Raw genomic sequence first — 19,683 nt, 5'->3', positions numbered from 1 at the left:
GGCCGCCGTCCCCGGGCGCAGCCGCCCGCCCGCCCCATCATGGTGCGAGGAGCCGCGGGGTCTCCCGCCCCGGCCGCAGGGGCGGCGCCAAGCCGCCCCTCGGCCCCCCCGGCCCCCGCCCCTCTCGCTGGCTGCCACGTCGAGGTTGCTCCCCGCACCGCCCCTCGCCTTCCCTGCGGCCGGCACCGCCCTGGGCAGGGCGGGGCGGAGGAGGAGGAGGAGGAGGAGGAGGAGGACGCGAACGCCAGGCGGCCGCTGAGGAGGCGGGAGAGCTCCGCCCCGCGCGCGGCGGTGATGGCGGCGGCGCGCTGCGGCAGCGGCGGGCGCTCGGCGGGGCGGTGACGTTTGCGCGTGAGGCGGAGGGCGGGGAGGAAGAGGAGGAGACCCGGGCGCCTCCGGGGCTGAGGCGGCTGCGTCCCGCCGAGGCTCCGCTCGTGTCCCGTCCTCCCCTCACCCACCCCCCCCCCCCCCACCCCCACCCCTGGCGGTTCCGGCTCGGTCAGGCGAGCGCGGCTCTCCTGAGGCCGCGATGCGCTCGGCCTGAGCGCTCCCTCGCCGCCCCGCCCGGTCTGGGCCTCTGCGGGGCAGGGGGCCGCGATGGCTGCGGGGAGCTGGCAGGAGGCGGCGGCCCAGCAGGCCGAGGAGGCGGCGGCCCGGGTGCGGGACGTCCTGTCGGGCGGCCTGGGCCTGCTGCGCGCCGAGCTGGGCCTCGAGCTGGGCCTCGACCCGCAGGGCCTGCCCACCTGGCTCGCCCTGGTGGTCCCGGCCGCGCTGGGGCTGGGGCTGCTGGGGCTGCTACTGGCCGTGGTCTGCGGAGGCGGCCTCCGTAAGAAGCCAACGCGGGGCGCGGCGGAGAGGAAGGGCGACGAGGCGGCCGGCGCGGGCCTGACAGCCGGCGGGGGCCAGGGCAAGGCGGCGGGCCCGGGCCCCGGGCAGCTGCACCTGAAAGGCGACGAGCAGAAGAAACGAAACAAGAAGAAGCTGCCGGAGAAAACGGCGCGGGTGAGAGGGGCTGCGAGGGCCGCGCCGCTCGGGAGGGGAAGGGGTGAGGACACGGTGGGGCGGCGGAGGCGGCTGGGCCCGGGCGGGGGAGGGGGGATGAAAGGCTCCTTGACAGCCTCTCGACGGGGACGGCGGCGGGGTTTGCAGTGGCACCCGGCCGGGCGCGGCGAGTCCCCTGCGGGAAGGTGCGGGCGGGCAGGTCGCGTCTGGCCAGCGGCCCCGAGCGCGGCTGCTTGTCCCCAGTGCCCCCCGCTCGGTGAAACGGCTGCCGGTCAGATAGGCACCGGTGAGAAGGGGGAGGACCGGCCGCAAGGCTCGGGGGCCATAGAGCTCCCCCCGGGCCGCCGTGCGATTCACCTGGGTGATACTTGCCTGTGGCAGGGACGCGGGCGTCCTGACTGTCTGCTCTGGAGCTGTCTCGTGTCGTCTGGGTTAGTCGGTTGCTTTGAAAACCTGGAGGAGCAGCGCGCACACACGGAAATTACACGTTTAGTAGTCCTGAGTGATGAGGAAAACGCTCGTTTCTTTTTAGAAGCTTTTTAATGGAAGCAAGAATTACAGGAAAGCGTTATTTTTTTATTATTTGAATGCTTGCAGGGTTAGGAAGCAGTAGTTGAGACTTAAAATTTCAAGCCATGGGTTGCAGTCCAGGCGGGTATAGACTGTTGGAAGCAGCATTGTAAGCCCCATAAATGCTGTGATGATTCAAACTTGAGTAAGGCTTTTTGTGTTGTTTTTTTGACAGAACATGTTAACTGCTCATGTGGTGAGCTTGCCTCAGTAGGAATATGTCTGTTTTATTTGTTACAGTAAGGATCATCTCCTTTAATAAGGAAATCTGTATCTTAGCAGCCCCTGAAAAACAGATCATTCCTGTCGTCTTTTTTTTTTTTTTTAAATCCTCAGGATGTGGTGTGGGAACCTTCCATCTTCGACAGTATGCATGCACTTCATGAGAATATTAGTAGAATGCAGAAACTGTCAACTGTCCTTTTAAAGCCTCCAGTTATCGTAGTTTTGGGGCTTGAAGGGATTGCTTCTATAGCTTTGATATTGTTAGTATGTTTGTAATCCTATTTATGTCCAAAAGGATTATAGGAATGAAAGTGAAGCAGATGTCCCCTGCCTGTTACAACTGTGTCTTTTAATTAAATCTTGGTCTATAGTATCCTAAATTGTTTACCTAATGACCAGAAAAGGAGAGGAAAATGGGTTTGTACCTTCATTTGAGTCTGGCAGTACTGACTTGAGAAGTTTGGGTTGTTTGTTTGTTTTGTGGTTTGTTTGTTTGTTTGTTGAGAAGTTAAAGCTAGAATATCTTAAAGAAAAAAAAAAAAAAAAAGTCTGCATATACCACCAACCTGTCTTTGAGCAGTGAACTGCTGAAGTTGATTCTGGAAGTTGCAAGAGACTGAATGCTGAGCACCAAGAAGAGGAAGCATTGTGATTCAGAATCTTTCCAGTGTAGCTAGGTCTCCATTTTGGAGAAGACATGTTAAAGATGCTTTTTTTTTTTTGTCATCTTCTACATCTTGAAGGATTTGCTGTTTAAGATCTGTTATGCCTTCTTGAAAACAAAGACTAATCCTAGAAATAATTTAGGTATTTCTTGGTTTATTTTCTTTAAACTCCAGTATAAAAACAAAGCATAAACTCTTGCAAGTCATCATTGAAGACATTAAAAAATGTCTCAACAGAAGATACAGTGAAGAGGTTAGATACACTGTTAACTTGACAAAGATCTGTAGTGCAGGGCTTCATAAAAGCAACTTTGTATTCATTTTATGTAAAAACTAACTGATATTTTTGGTGAATATAAATACTTGCACTGTTTCAAGCTTGGTTCACTCAGGCACAAAATAAAGTTAAGGCTATGTCAGAGCAAATATTTTCATAATTAAGAGTAAAATAGTTTTTCAGCTGTCATTCTGTATTGTTAAGATTTTTGAAGATTTTTTGTTATAGTACTTTGTATTCATTATTTCCAAGCAGAGGTGGAAGAAGAACCCTACCTTTTCCAAAAAGAAAATGCACAAACTGAAGCATTAACTATAGTGCAAATAAGTTTATACCAGTGGCAAAGTTTAATACGCCTGCCTCATGCTCATTTTCCAAGATAAGCTCATAGAGACCTGTATTAGCATGTCCCAATATTTTCTGACTTTCACATGAAAAATTCTCAAAATAACATTGGAAATTTAAAGATGCAACAAAAATGCTTACTGTTTGCTGCCTAGTCATTTTTGTCTTGTGTTTTTGTACGCTGGGATACTAATGCTGAGGTCTGTGAAGGGAAAAGAGTAAGCCTATTGCCAGTAGATTTACTACAGGATTTGCTGTGCCAGAGTCTAGATTTCCATTGCGGGCATTTCAGAAAGCTTAGAGCAACTGGTCTGTAGCATTAAAGAGCATGCTACAGATGTCTAATTAAAAGCTGTAGGGTTACTTTAATACAGAGTTACTGAGCTCATTGTATGGCAGATGATGCATAGCTCTCATCAGTCGGGATCAGAAACGTTCTTCACTGTACCCTTTCTGAGGAAGAGTAGTATTGCTTTGTTTCTTGCACATGGCTTTACTCAGTTCCTGTATAGGTAGTGTACAACTTACCCGATATTTTTAGTAAAATAAGTTTAGTTGAATAGCACTGCATTGACTGGATACAGTAGCAACTATGACATTCTGTTTATCTACTTGCTATGGGCAGACTGAGGAAAAAAAAATAAAGCTGAAACGATACAGCATTCATTAACACTATAGTTGACAGAGCCAGTTCTGGCTTTCTCCAGCTGCTTGGAGCAAGGTAGTATCATGGTATCCTTACTTTAGATTCTGTGCAGTAAACCTGAAGCCCTTTCTCCCATTTTTTTTTTCTTTTTTCCTTTTGTTTTTTAGCTCCTGGCAGGGGCAGAGCTCTTTGTCTCCTGTCACAGTGTTCTTTGGCCCCTGTTAAGAATTTTTTTTCTTTCCAAAAATCTCTTGATCTTTAATTCCTTTCCCTTTTGAATAATCGTTGTGCCTCTCTTCTACTTCTTAAACCTTCAGCAGAAAAAGGTGAAACAGTTCTTATGTGGTTTCTCTACAATCTGCAAAACACTGTAGAAGTTTGAGAGTAATCATCCTCTACTCTGCTACAGCTTTAGAAAGCAATTCATACCATCTATTTGTAGATGCAGAAAATACCAAATTGACTATGTACTTCCTGTTGTTTGAAGTACACCTGGACAGTAAACTCTACACGTTTTAGTAAAAGCATTTGCATTCATTTGAGAGGGTTTCCTAATTGGTCCGCTTGAAAGAACTTTTCAGGCTATGGCTGTTTTATGCACTTAGAGATAGATTGCATAAAGACTTTTTCATACTTTCAGCATACGTGTGTTTGTGTATATATCAATTGTCAAACTGCAGGAGAAGCAGGGCTGTAGGATTCTCCAGTGCTCAAAGAAAAAATTGCTTAGTTTCTTTCTTAAGAGAAACTTACAGAAAATAATATCAATAAACAGATTCTTTCATTGGGCAAAGATATTCTAAGTAGGCATATCTTTTATAATGTATAACTAAGGGCTTTGGCTAATACAGCCCTGTAAGACTCAAATGATAGCAATTTCATTACTGCCATTTGAAGTGTGAAACTGAGTTATCTGTTGCACTGTACCATATTTAAAGAACAGTATTTTTCATTTTAAGTTTCAGCAAAACCTTTATTCTACTTTTGGATTATCTTAACGTTCTCAAATGACTGTGTGTGAAAAAGGTTTACTTAAATATTGGGATTTTAGGGTCAGCAGGCAAGAAATGCATTCAGAAGTCAGTAGTGTTATTGACAGTGCTATTTCTGCCTTGTTGCATCTTTCCTGTAGCTTTAGCTTTTAGCATGAGGAAAAAAAAAGATGGCAAGTAATAAATTGCACAATTTGAATTAATTGATATTGTCAGTGGATGTTTAATATGTTACCATAAAGTTTTAAACTTGCTCTTTTTGGCTGTAGTTGTCTTTTAAAAGAAACACTTCTGAATACTATAGAAAAGCTTTTTTCTTTCCCGCGTCTGTTACTATCTTTGGTATATCCAAAAATGGTCACATGAATTTTGGTTAAAATTCTATGATTCATCTGTGGGCACAAAATAAATGTGGAAAGCTTCCACTAAAAAGGAGACTGTTACAATTCAGCAATACATTCTGGGAGAAATGTATCAAAGTACAAGTTTTTAAACAGATTTCTAATGGCTGTTGTTTACATGATCAGATGATCAGACAGCATTTTAAACAGTCATGTGGATGAATTTTTCCAGAGGGTTCTTAATGGATATGAATTAGTTTATTCAGAGAAACAACTCGGGTTTTTTTGAAGCTAAAGATAAAAGTTTTAGTGTATTGAATTTTTGAGAGGGATTAAGCAAGTGGCTTTCAATTGAAGGTATATATGCAATAGCAAAGAAGCAAAGCAAGGTACAGAATTTAAAAACTTAGCTGGCTGTAAACATTTTTGACACAAATCCAATACTAGATGCAGAAATCTGTTATCTAACTCTAGTACTAAATAACTTAGGGATTTTTTTCTTCCAGTGTAAGATCCTAAACATCATGAGTACTAACATGGATTGAAAGCCATCACACCACTAATAACATGGCTATGCAGAATCTGGAGAAAATAGAGGGGTTCAAGAACTGATTTTTGGCAATGGGTTATTTTCAAGATTGAATATCAGGACTTCGGTATCCCTGTGGAATCAAGTACTGGGAGCTTTGTTGAGAGGGACTTTGAGAGAGTTTTGAGACAGAGATCTGTAAAATATACTTTATTTTCAGAATGCTGAGGGAAATGTACTACACTTCAGATATGAAAAGTCTAGTTTAAAGCTCGTTGTTTCAGGAGAAGAGGAGTTAGGTGACCTGATCTTTCAATTTCTATTAATAGTTACAAAATAAGAAGTTGGCATGCTGGCTAACTACAGTAAGCAATACTATGTTATGCACTGGTGAAATCATGCCAAGGGTGATTTGTAAGTATAATATAACATGGTGAGACTTAAAAACCTGAACCAGTTAAATTGAGGATCAGATCTGATATTTGAAGGAATGGGTCACAAGAAACTTGTAATGTGGCCTTTGTTTTACATTAAAGCAGTCAGGTTCATGTGATGCAGTGTTAAAATAGCCTTTGGTTTTTTTAATAACAAGAATAAAAAAAGATAACATAGTTTGAACTTTACTTAAAAAGAAATTGTTGAAATTAGAGCAACTATGAAGTACTTATTTATGCTTAATGTCTTATTTAATTTTCAGTCTTTAATTTTGAATGTGAATAAGTATGAAATTTGTATGGACTCAGTATCAATTACTACTCTTGACAATTGTTTTCCACTCAATGAAATGAATGGCTAACAGTAGCATAATGCTTTGCTTATTTTCATCTTTTCTGCAGTTAAGCACAGCAACTTCAGTCACAGCTTTTTGTTAACAATAAGCAAGACTTTAAAAATGCATTTTTGCATAGGGAATATATAGGCTAAAGTGTATGCCTTTGACAGCAGAGGTAATGATAGAGACTAATTTAATGACTGTTCAGAGTTTTAACTTTATATGTTAATTAATATATGCTAATTTTCTTTCCTTTATTATTTGAGGGGGAAATGGTAGACTAATGTAATGCCTATAATCAAGTCTGTCTGAAAAGAACAATGAGATGTCATCCTTAGTCATGCTTTGACTTCTAATTTCTCTTCTACTATGAAGTTTAACTTGTGAAGTAAATAAGCTGTGAGGGGTATGCATAGGTAGAAGTTGCAGAAATTTGGTCAAGGTGGAAATTATTTTAAAAATTCAGCCAGTTGCTGAGCTGCTACAAAGTGGTAAATTTAACTAGATAATTTATGGCACATACAACTGTATGTTCCGAATTGGTTTTCAGAACAGCAGCAGAGAACTGTAGCTGTTCTGAAAGGTAGTAATTTTCAGAAATTTACCTTTTGATAAGCAATTCCTGTATTGAGTAGGACTGAGATGAAATGGAGACCTGTTTTCTTTCCTTTCTTATTTCTGTGTTTGTTAAATACAGAATTGCAGTAGATATTTTGAGCACCAATCCACAATTCTGTCTGCTTAATCTTGTGAGCATTCTTCAGTCAACAAATAGTTGCATTTCAGTAATAGTGTAATTTGAGCTTTGCTTCATCTACTTTCTCCAAATTTTTTATTATTCACCCTTATTGTTTACACAGCCTAATGGACGGTCTTTCCTTGATGTATCTGAGGATGAAGTAGTACAAACTGTTCGTAAAGAAAATATAAAGCAGCCTGTGGACACAGAAAAGAAGAATGAAAAGGTCAGTTATGGATACGAAATTACAATGTCAAAATTTAGTGCACATTATTTCAATATCTAATAACTCTATTTGTGATTTGAAATCCTGTTACTTACATGAGTGAAGAAGCACATTTCTTACTATGAAAAGTACTAATCTAATTTGGTGTTGGAAAGAGCTAAAGTAGTATTTTTTTAACTTCTAAGATCATGCCTTATCATGGAATGTCTGCATCTAGCAAATCTCCCTCCCTGGCCCGCACCCCACCCCCGCCCCAAACACTGATACTTCTGTTCACCACGTGAAAATGTTAAGCCTACAGAAGTTAAGTTTGTGTTTGATCTTTGCTGGCTTCTTTGGAGATGCAACATAATGATAGTATTGTTAAGTGGCCTGTAAATGGTCTTATCAATTGGGGGACTACAATTCAAAGGGTTAAGATGATGTGCCTGCTTACTTTTGTCAGATGTATCCGTTAGTGATTAGAGTTCTTAATTTCTGATGACAAATATGGGCTTTGAAGTTTGGTGTGAGCTTTTTGTTGTGCAAATTGAACATTAAGACTTATTTTTAAAACTTGGTCTGTAGCTTTATTTAAAAGGTAACCATACTCATGTCAGTGTTATTTCTTGCACTGTGAGGTCTAATATCTTCTAGTCTTATTGTAAATGCAAATTGTAGGCAAATGCATTTGTAGGCAAAATGGATATATTTATGATAGGCCTTTGATGATAAATTTTGGCTTGGTTCTTTTGCTAACACTGTGCATGAAATTTTCCTGCTGTCATGGATTTCTGATTTGTTTTCTTCAACAAAATGCGTTTGTTCTAACTATACTGAGGAGTATTGGAAAAATAAATGATTATGCATAAACAGTCAGAAACCAGTATGATTATTGTAATTTAGCTTGTTCAAGCTTTAATTAACTTTACCATCCTCTTAACTACTTATTTTGCAGTTAGTATGTTGACTAAAAGATTGTATCCTGTTAATTGGCTTTAGAGCTCTGAAAGTTTTTAGCATTGGCAAATAGAAAAACTTTTCTGTGAAATGGACTTGCCTTAAGATTTCATGCTGTGTACTTCTTCCTCTTCTCCATGTGTCGTGTATCAGATTGACTCTGTGGTTTTTTTCAAGAACATAATAAAATTTGATCCTGAAGGAATAACTGTTTTTCTTCTCAACTTTCACTTTATCTCAAGCAGATTTCCAAGTAGGTACTGTGTTTAAATGCTAAACTCGAGCTTTACCTTAAAATTGCAAACCTAATGATCTGAATTTTAAAATCTTAATTTGAAACTGCAGCTCCAGGAAATCAGTACCACTATACAGATATGGATGCTTATTCAACTAATTAAGTTTTTCTATCACTTTGGGGAACCCTGGGCAAAGCATGATTGCCTCAGGAGTTGATTGTTACCCTTCAATTAAAAACATACCCAAGAACTTTCTTGAAACTACAGGTAACTTTACAGGCATCTAATTATTTGGTTAAACCTCTCAGGGTATCTATTATATTTGTAATGTTATAAATCTGCTAAGAAGATTTCAGAGATCCCATGTATGTGTGTCTGTATAGCTTTGGATGGGTGGTATAAGTCAATGAATGGGTGGGATTTAAGTAGTATGTGCATGTGTGTAGATACATGAATATATATAATCTATGACCTGAAGGGTATGATTTTTTTATGCTTGAATATATACTTTCAGTGAAAATCACACTCTTTTGTGTTTCTGTATTTCTTAGCTGCTCCAGGGTTGTGAATTTCATGCGTGTTTTTTCAGGATAGTCATTTAAATTATATCCTCTTGTTCCGCTTTGGGTAATGTCTGGATTGTGGCTGTTCATAGGGTTTATGATTTGCTTGACACTTTGAATAGTTTCCTCCGTGTTTTTCCATTTTAGTGACTTGCACAGTACAGGGGTTTTTTAGTTTTTAGTGTAAGGGACTGTGTCTAAGAAGAGACTCTGTGGATGAGATTGTAGGATGTTAAAACTTCATTGCCTGTTCTGTTTGCAAAAACACAACTGCTTTGTCTTGAATAGTAGAAATAAACAGACCATTAGGGATGAAGAAGAAAGGTTTATTTTTCTATTATTCTTGCATGGGGGACAGGGCATCTTAAAGACTAAAAAATTTTGGCAGGTGCAGCTGCTGAATTCCTCATGTGCTCTTTGGCTGGTGGCAGAGCCAAACTGGCAGCTTTCGATGTTGCAGAAGGTGACACTTTGAATCAATAGTCTTCTGCAAAGCTAGCTCGCTCAGTAACTTTCAACATCTCTTGCTGTTCCAGTCAGTTTGTTACTGAGATAGTGACTGTTACAGCACTGTTTGACAGGTGGTAAGTTGGATAGCTAATTACGGTTCTGGTTTCTCAGATCAGGTTCTAGTAACTCAGGTTAGGAAAGTAAATCTATTTTCAAGATTTGAATTCTTGATCTTTTTAAAAACAATGTTTGTTAGTAGCAAACTTATTTTTAAAACTGTTAGACTTTGGTGTTATCATGAGAAGTGTAAAATTTAATGTTGATATCGCTGTAGGAGCTAGTTATTTAAGAAACCAGAGTTACAACTTGGAGCAGTCATCTTAAACTGCTGTCTGGAAGACTTCTGAAGTCATTTCATGTGTTTTCTTAGTGCCAGAGGACAGTCGGGTAGTTACAGCTTTGTGGGTGTGACATTCTAAGACCTCAACTTCCATTCTCAATGTAGCTGAAAATGAGAGATGTAGGTACAAAATTACTAATCATTCTCTGCTTGAACTCCAAGAAGCAATTCATAACTGTTTTTTCATGCTGTCTTTCACTTTTTAATTCTTTCCTTATAAGGGGCTCTGGCAAATAATTTTCCTTGTTCATATTTTTAGACCCAGTTCTCCTCAGGTTGCTTTTGAAACCAGCCCTTCTCTTTTGGAGACTTTTCAAGAAAAGTTAGCTAGCTGGTATGCAGGCAAAGGTAGTCTACTGAGCAAATAAGAGATAATTCAGTTTGGTGCATCTGTATTGTGGGTCCCCTAGTGCAGTAAACCATGAGTTAACTGTTCAAGTCAGTTCTCTAAGTGCTATAAGTGTGTTGGCATAGCATTGCCAGTGAAATTTTTATTCTTTCTGGTGCTGCACTAACAAGCTATACTGCCTTCAGTACCTATAGTGAGGTTACATGATACTTTTTGGGCATGCTAACTGAAAGGCATGTGAACTGCATGTCATTGTGGGCCCGTAGGATATCTGCTGCATCTGTGGTGATAATTTAGCTGTTACTAATTCTGAATGCTAGAGAGATTGTTACACTCTTCTTGGACATCTAAGACTAGAAAATCATATAGTTTGAACTCGGGTATAAAGCTAGCAATTACTAGTCTTACTCTGGCAGAATCATGTATTCCAGAAAGACATTCAGCATTCTTAGAATATCCTTATTCGAATGTTCCAGAGACAGTGAATCGGTGAATAGTTCCCCTTATGATATTTGAGTGGATAACCATCTTTCTTTAAAAAGTCTGGGGTTTTTTACATTCAGGTTTATCTGGTAGTTCTTACACCTTTCTTCACTAGATCATAAAAGCTTTTCAGTACTGTATTTCCTTTCTAAGAAGGTAGTCAAGTCAATTTGCCATCACTTCAGCTTATCAAAAGATTTAACTCCAAGGCTTTCTGCAGTATACTTTCTCCCAATATCTTGGGTCATTTTTCATCTTTTTTTTTTCCTCAATACTATCTTTTTAATGCTTTATGTTGCTACCTTTTGCACCAAAGCTGCTTGCAGAAGTAGTCATCAGTTTCTCTTTGTTTATCTCTACCTGTATATCCAAGAAGCCATAACTGGTGAAACCTTGGGGACTCTAATCATAGTTCCTGTTTTGATGTCATTTTCTAAGCTGGAATTCTCTTACACTTTTTAAAGGAGTCACTGGCATTATTTATTTCTCCATGTATAACTTTATACTTGCTTCTGCACAAAACAGATTTTGCCAGAGTGAGTTTCGCTTGCCAGGTGTTTCATTACTCCTCTGACTGTGGTGCCATCAGCATAGCTTCTTCCACCAGGCTTTGTGCTCTGTAGCATAAGTAATCATCCCCCCCACCTGCCATTTGTCTACTGTATAAGACTACTGAAGTAACATGAAAGACTTATGTTTAGAAGTTGATATTGTTTAGTACTCTATTCAAGGGAGTGTCCATACAGAAGGTTGTTCAGGAAAATGTTTCAAATTTTGTCCTGTATTTTGCAGGGGGAAAATTCTAAATCGCTATGACAAGTGATCACTAAGTAATTATTATGATAATGTTTTATTTTTGTTCTAGTCAAAGAAAAAAAAGAAATCAAAGGGAGATGCTAAAACAGTTCAGGATGTGTCACGTCTAGATGGAAAGGAAGCTGATGAAGGTACTGAACACAAACGCATACAAAATTTGCAATTAGACATATTTTGGCTTAAATGCCATTTAAGATTTACTTGTTTGTGCTTCATAGAGAAACATAAGAAACTCATTCTATCATAACTCCACATACTATATCTGGAAATCTGATCTTTGAAACAACGGTATTTAATAACTTCAACTGATTTTTTTTTGAAGTTAAACATACAAAAACTGAGAAGTCATGACTAGTAGGGCCATTATATTGTTCATGTTTTGCTCTGTGAAGCAAAGTATTAGCACAGTGCATCCAGAAAAACTTAACTTTGGCCAGTTGTTTGTGTTTTCAAACTAATGTTGAAGCTGACTGCCGTGTCTGTGGTTTTTAAACTGAACCTGTACTTGGACTTCAGCTTGATGTGAAATAAGCTAAAACTCTTTCCTTTTTGTGCTCTAACTTATTTAGTGATGTTTTCGTTTGGGGTATGTTTTAGGAACCTGGGAAACAAAAATCAGTAACAGAGAGAAGCGACAGCAGCGTAAGCGAGACAAGGGGCTGACCGATGGTGGCTCAGGAGAATCAAATCTCCAAGGGGTGGAAAATACAGTTACTGTATCCATTGAACAACTGATGCCTACACAATCACTCCCTGTTGGTCTCAGAAAAAATAAAGGTATGTTGGTCTATAGGCTTGTGAACATTTTCTAGAAAGATAACTTGAATTCTTAAATAGTGACTTTGTTTTGGATGTATGATAGGTATATTTGGAGGTGTAACTCTTGAGGAAATTATTTCAAGCTCTGTAAAGGTACTTTTCATTGTGCAAAACTCCCCTTTTTTTTGAGCCACACTTTTGGGGAAGCTCAGGGGAGAATGTTCTGGAGTAACTGGCTGAGACACTGGCCTCCACACTGGTGCTCTGTCAGTAGCTGCACAGCTGCATAGGCGTATGTCACCATTCCTTCACTTGTGCTCTGCTGACTCTGCCCTTTATGTTTCTGGAAGCTTCGAAGTCACCCTCAGCACTGCTGCTGGCAGCACCAACTCCTCAACTTGAACGTTTCCTTGTGGAAAGGTTATGCCCATGAGTTTTCTTTACGTACAGACATTTTTTCCAACATAGATTTAGTAGTACCTGTACAAAAGCTGTTCATAATGGTGGGGCACATGTGGCTGAGATTTAGTAATTAATTATTATAGCTAAGGATTCGATAAGGAAATTCAGGCTTTAGCTTCTATGCCTGCTACTGTTTCAGAAAAAGTTGCATGGGCTGGTTTAAACTGTGTGTAGGCACAGGAATTCATATTTGGCTGCAACTGAGAAATGGTTTAAGCTAAAAGAATCTGAAGACACACACAATTTAGCTTTCTAACATACTTCCACTGATAGGTGCTTTAATTAGATGAAACTTCACGTTCTAGCAAAGTGACAAAAAGACTGAGCCTAGCAACTGTCTAGTACCTTGTAACAACTTATTGAATTTTACATGCCTTACCCTGTGTTTTTATTGACGCTTGTTTGCATCTTGACTGAGTGCATGATTCTTGTCAGTGAGGATTAGATCACTTGTTCCCTGTTTTCTGTTCGTTTACACACAAACAGCTTTAAGAAATTTTAATTCCAACTGTCCATATACTCTGTATAGCCATAACTACTATAGCCAGAGTCCTTTATGAAGTGTATGTTCTTATGTACCACCTTGTACCAGACTAATCTGAAGAGAATTCAGCTGTACCTAGTGTTTTCATGGTAAGGTAGAAGTTAGAAATAGCTATGTATTTCTGAAATTCTTAGAGCTGCTCCCTGCTTGAAAATGACAGCCTCTGTTTCAGATTTCTGCTCTCCATTCTTGGGGAAACTAGATAGAGTTCTTTGAAATCTGCAGTTACTTGGTTTATAGGCCCAAATCAGTTTTGTGTTCATTCTGTCTGCAAAAGAAATGCCAATAATAAAAAATAGAGCATTTGAATTTTATTCTTAAGTTTTCTGGAAATGTCTTCATTTACTTTGAGGTATTGATTTATTTTTTTTTCTTAAATTATCAGTAATGGATACTCCTTTAGAAGACTTTTTTCAAATAGCAACACCTGTAAAACTTACTCTAGCTCTGTTTCCTCTTGCTTCTTAATCAGGTGATGCACTTCTGAATGCACAAGTTAGCAGCTCTAAACCTGCAAAGGGGGAGTCATCAATTCCACAAGGTAAAAGACTTTCATTAGTAGGCATCCTGAGTAATTAGAAAAGTGGTTTAGGGAAGTGAAAACACAAATTGACAGTGCAGGATTTTGTGCAGTTACTGATCTGGAACTTTATTATGCAGCTGGCTTTTTTGGCCATGCAAATGTTATACTTCTGAGATGCAGTTACTTCTTAACAGGTTGAGAAGAGTCTCTGTTAGGTGTAGAAAGGATTCAGTATCTAGAACTTTCAGAGAGATTACCTACTATACAAATAGTTACTTACAGAACAGGTAAAGCTTATTCTCAAGCTTCGCTTAAAAATTCTTTATGCTAGCTTTTCAAACTTACTCACTTTTTTGTGTTAATGAATTGATTATTTGCTCAAAGAAAAACTTAATATAGATAACTGCAAAGAGCTCAAAGGTACCAGTCCTGATTATTGCAAAGTTTGCACTTGTTTCAGATTGTATACTTATAAGTTACTCAGTTCTTTATATACTCCTTAGAAGCATACTTTAAATGCATTCATTTTGGAAGTACTTAAATACAAAATGTATGTTCATAAATAAATATACATGACACTGTCATACACATAGTTGTTAAAATTTGTCTATATTTAGACTGTGATCAACTAGTGAATCTTAGCAGTTTTCTAATAAGGCACACTGCTGTAGTAATACATGAAGTGAATTAGTTTGGCATAATGAAATCAAATGGTTGTTTCTTACTCATAGCAAACATTAGTGGTGTTGCTTTAACGAAAAGTAGTTAGTGTAATTAAGCAAGTCAAAAGATGAGTTATTAAAAGCACCCAGATCCAGAACGTGAATCACTTCCTGCTAGTTTTTGAGAGCTTTGCTTTACATGCAAGCTTCCTGGACCATAGCACAGAAGGAAGGAGCTGTATTCTTCAGAGATGCATAATGTGACAACAGGGGGCAATAATGAGGTTGCAGTAAGGGACATTCTGACAGGCCATGAGGAAGAAAGCTCTTCATAAGATTGCCCAGAGATGCTTTGAACTATCAGCCTTTATGATTTCCAGAACTTGAATAATGTGCTATAATTTTGAAGTTAGCTGTGCTTTGAGCAGAAGGTGGAACTAGGTGACTTCCAATCCTAAGTTTTTGGTGATTCTGTGAAAACTTGCTGGTCATATAGAAGGTAAGTGTTTGTGGCAGGATAATAGCATGATAAATACAGAATAATAAAGCTCCTGCTTCAGGACTTCAGCTGTCTTTTTTGTAAGGTTGCAAGAGAGGTTTTTCTGCCAACTACAGTTTGGTTTCTCTCTCTGCTATTTTTGTGGTTGCCTTCTCTTAACATGTTGTATTACCCTTAGAGGATGTTGACTGGTAGAAACAATGTTAGTGCTGTGGAGAACGGTCAGTGTTTTTATGTACACTAGTGGTGACCTTACACATGTCTGTGTTTGGAAGTGATTTGTCTGAGAAAATCTAGGCATATCTCACCTAATTAATTCCTTGCCAGTGGGGCCACTTTGAATGTGGCATGTTCATGCTGCCTGAGCTATGAATTCATTTGAGGAATAAAATATTTGGTCTGCAGGTGTTGACATACAGTTTTGGCTGACTATTTAAGTGTTACGCTTGTGATATGCAGATATTTTGTAATTGTTTGTAAATCAGCAGTATTCCTGTTGTTTACACTGCATCTATAAAAAGAGAGAGAGAGGATTTGATATACAGAGCCCTTTGAGAAGGGTTTGTGATATATAATAGGAGGTCAGGCTGGGTGCACCACATGACCATTAGTCTTTATGTTCTATAGGGACATAAATTTTTTAAAAAAGTAGTTTTATAATGATCCTTACATCAGTGTACTACTGACTCATCTCAAAGTATACATTAAACTTGCTCTGACTAGTAATTTCTCATCAGGGTAGGCTGTTGCAGTCCTGTGGTCTTTTACCTTACTTTTATGTAAAATATATTGCTTATAAATTATTTTGAGAGTATTATGATGATTTTTTTCCTCCAACCTTGATGGACACAATGGTCCATACAGTATCTATGCTCTTTGTAAATCCTGTGTAGTGTTTGGGAAGCATTTTCTAATCCTTGGTCATTTCTTCTACTTCCTACTTAGAGAACTGCTGTATGCAGTTATGAAACAAATTATTCTTCATCTAGTGCACGGGGTTTTCCACAAATCCACCATACCTCTAAGAGAAATTACCTGGCAGTGTTGGAAGCACCTCCACACCCCCTTTTTTTTTTTTTTTTGAGCAAGAGGCACTGGTTCACCAAGACAGCAGCCCTATAAAGAAAGAGACACAGGAAGGAGGAGAGTGCAGTTTGGCACTGTTTTTTCCTCACTCTTCAAGTTAGTAGACAGATGGTGCATATCATCTGAACTGGAAAATCAGCTGAGACAGAGCAGCAGCTCATCTGTATCACACTGGTGTAGTAAAGCTGCTATTCATTTGTACTTTCTTTTTTTATTGTTAAATGTATGTGTGCATGCAAGTAATACTGTAATTCTTCATCCAGTTCTTATTTAGAATAATGTTTTCGTTATGCTTGTGTTTAAATTTCTCCAGGATTGAGTGAAAGCCATACAGTAAATGGAGGAAGCTGGAATGAGAAGTCTGTAAAAATCTCCTCACAGATTGGTGTAGGGGAGGAGAAATGGACATCTGTTCCTTCAGCTACAGCTGGGAAGAGGAAGACCGAGACATCGGCTTGGGGCCAGGACACTGGAGATGCTAATGGAAATGGAAAGGACTGGGGTGTAACCCTGGTGGGCAGACCCTGGAAAGAGCGTTCTTTGTTCACTCCTATTGGTAAGCTGATCCAAAGAAAACTTGTTTCACTGAAGCATTTTTACATAGGTATATTTTTTAGTAGCAAATCTCTTAGCCTTATGTTTATATATCAAGAAAATCTTGGAGTGGTCTAGTGAAATGTGAACTAAGCAGTTTCTGTTTACTGTAAGTTCTGATGGCTTCACATCTATGTCCCCTTATGGTTTAACTGGGTTTTTGGAGTTTATCTGAAATAAAATTATTTCTGCAAAGAAATCAAATTTTTTTTTATATCACTTTCCTAAAATTCTGAAAGTGATTACTAAGTCATTTTGAAGTTTAACTTCTTCATTTTAATGAATTCTTAACAGCCAGGTCATAAGTCTATTTTGTTGATCCAACATGATCAAAACAACTGTGTGTTTGGCAGATGTTTGTTTAGGCTCCAGGCATAAAGATTATTCAGCTCTCATAACATTTAGTGTTATGCTGTTTTTCCCATTAGAAATTGTTTTTAGTCTTCTCCAGTACAATTTTTTTGCCTTTATCACTTGTACTGTCCGTAATAATAACAAAGAAGAGAATTCTTCATTTCTCTCTGGGCAACAATCTTCAACTTGTTAGCAGATACTGTAATATGGTTCTTCCCGCTGTTCAGTCTAAGTGATCCTAGTCTTTTCTGGAAAGCAGTGTTCTTTTGTAGGCAGCGACATTGCTTTTGTCTAGACCTCTTCTATTTGTCTTGCATATCTTGAAATGTGGTTCCTGAGGCTGGACCTGCTATACCATTGGAAGCTTTACTATTGCCAAGTAGAGGCAAAGGAGTGTTTTTCATATTCCAGTTAGCTGTATTCTGCTGTATATTCTAATAAGGTAGTTGTTAGTGACTGTGACCACCTTGTTATTGTTTTTGTTACCAGCCTGACCAGGCTGATTTGCTTCTAGTAAAATGACTAGTTTTGTGGATGAGAGGAGACCAGTGGACATCTTTTATGATGACTTTAGTAATGCTTTCAACAGTCTCTCGCAGTATAATTGAATCCAAGTTAGGATAGTTGAAAAACTGGTCAGGCTCAAAGGTAGTGGTTAGTGAGTCATACTCTACCTGGAGGCTGGTAACAAGGGGGGTTGTCACAGGGCTCCGTACTTAGAGCTGTCCTGTTTATCATCTTTATAAACAACATGGAGGAGGCAACAGAATCATTCACATCAGATTGCCAGCTTACACCAAACTTGAGTGGGGAGGCGGGGAACCAGTTGATACAGTCCAGATTAGGGGTGCCATCCAGAGGGACCTAAACCAGCTGGAGGAATGGGTCAACGGGAACCTGAGGAAGTCGAATGAGGACAAATGTGACGTGCTGCACCTGGGTAGGAAGCACCCCTGGCTGGAAACTGACTGTCTTGAGAGCAGCTCTGTGGATAGGGGGTCCTGGTGGACACCAGGCTGGACGTGAGTCAGCCATAGGCCCCAGCAGCAAAGGACACCAACAGTATTCTGGGCTGTTATTAACAGGAGTCAGTAGATTTGGCATAGTGATTATCCCCTTCTTGGACCACATCTGGAATATTCTGTCCAGTTTTTAGTGCCTGCCACTCAAGTTAAATAAATGTAATTCTAAATAAAAGCTACTAGTAGTTTTCATTTAGAATCACGTTCTAATCAGAAGTTTCTTTTGACACCGTAGTGCCACTAATTATTTCTGCTTATTTTCTACCTTACACTTAACAGTCAAGTATATCTTAATTTTTAAGTAATAGCTCCTATTTGTAAAAAATTGTTCTGAACTCAGTTCTGTTCTGTAACCTATATATGATATGCTCCAAGCTAGGTTTCATCTACAAAGTTAATAAATAATGCTTTTCAATAACTTAAATCATTGCAATAATGAGAAGAATAATAATAGTATGGGGCTCAACACAATTTACTTTCCCTTTGAGAAGTTTATGGATACAAAAGGCTGCAGAGAGAAGATTGCAGAAAGCTTGAAAATTGTTTCAGGCTGAATGTTCATATTGTCACATCTCTACCAGCACTGATTGTCTGATGTAATAAGCAAAATAATGCCCTCAGATGGTGAAATGTTAACATAGCTGGAATTTTTTCAACATTGCCAGCAGTGTGAAGATCTCTTTTTTTTTTTATCTTTTAATTTTTTTTTTATTCCCTCCCTTCCTCCACAGCTGCTTGGAATGTGGATGCAAGGATTAATACCTCTGAACAGAATTCTACTTCTTTCTCTTCATTTGGATTGACTCCTGGAGTTTCTGGTATGTATGCCCTTCCAAAGATTTTTCCACTCTCTTCTACCAGGTGGAAGTAGAATTTGCCAAGAGTTATTAATATGCATCTTTCTCACTGTTCTTTGAAAATAGTCCTGGTAACTGGAAACAGGTGGAAGACATGTTCTAAGAAAGCCTGGAAAGCTTTCTGTTACGCTGAGATTCTGCAATAAAGTAACTGTTTTAAACTGATAATCAAAATCTGTATCAATAAGAAGGTGATATTTCTTATTTAGCTTTCCTGTTTGTGTGTCAAGTTTAAATAATGGGCATAAGAGATTGCTCAGTGTTGCTATGTTTCAAGTTGGAGATCTGAAGATTGCTTTCTAGGAAAGTCTGTTTACCCTGATCTTCTGGGAGATTTGTTATTTGATGGTTGGGTTTTTCCCCCCCAAGGAACTGAAGCACTACTTTCAAAATATGTTCCATAGGCAGGATTTGAAGTCTTGAGTCTTTCTCTGTATGATGGGTGGGAAATCTGAGCTCTGAGTTTTTCTTGTTTTGAAGGGTGAAATTGCTATAGAGTACAAACCTGGCTTCATAACAAATCTTGTGTTTTAAACTACTGACATAAGTGCTATAGTGATTTACTATACAATAAAGGGATCATATGTCAGGTTTTCTGCTCTTGTTTGCTTACTCCAGTTATTTAACGAGCTTGGCATGGCTATTTTCTATTAGGAAGTAGCTGGCCAAGTGCTTATGTACTTAGGCTGTGTTTACCAGTATTGCAGTTAACAGTCTTTTAACTGTAGAACTCAAGTTCAGTGTCCTACAGCTCAA

General features: G+C 39.3%; 1 protein-coding gene across 4 annotated transcripts in view; it reads left to right on the top strand.

Annotated features, from left to right (window-relative positions):
• Window positions 1-294: 294 nt before the first annotated feature.
• MTDH (metadherin) overlaps window positions 295-19,683 on the top strand; it is a 39,645-nt gene continuing 20,256 nt past the window's right edge. Inside the window, exons 1-7 of one of the 4 annotated variants that reach the window (XM_074815330.1) lie at window positions 295-1,002; window positions 7,225-7,329; window positions 11,615-11,696; window positions 12,163-12,342; window positions 13,803-13,871; window positions 16,405-16,656; window positions 18,802-18,888. In XM_074815330.1, coding sequence (XP_074671431.1) covers window positions 598-1,002; window positions 7,225-7,329; window positions 11,615-11,696; window positions 12,163-12,342; window positions 13,803-13,871; window positions 16,405-16,656; window positions 18,802-18,888 — 1,180 coding nt within the window. In that variant the 5' untranslated portion in view covers window positions 295-597. The remainder of the gene's footprint in view (window positions 1,003-7,224; window positions 7,330-11,614; window positions 11,697-12,162; window positions 12,343-13,802; window positions 13,872-16,404; window positions 16,657-18,801; window positions 18,889-19,683) is intronic. The other 3 variants (XM_074815302.1, XM_074815313.1, XM_074815320.1) reach the window with 3 other exon arrangements.

The sequence above is a fragment of the Strix aluco genome, chromosome 1 (assembly GCF_031877795.1).
Source record: "Strix aluco isolate bStrAlu1 chromosome 1, bStrAlu1.hap1, whole genome shotgun sequence".
Taxonomy (NCBI): domain Eukaryota; kingdom Metazoa; phylum Chordata; class Aves; order Strigiformes; family Strigidae; genus Strix; species Strix aluco.
This window is presented reverse-complemented; position numbering and strand designations above follow the sequence as displayed.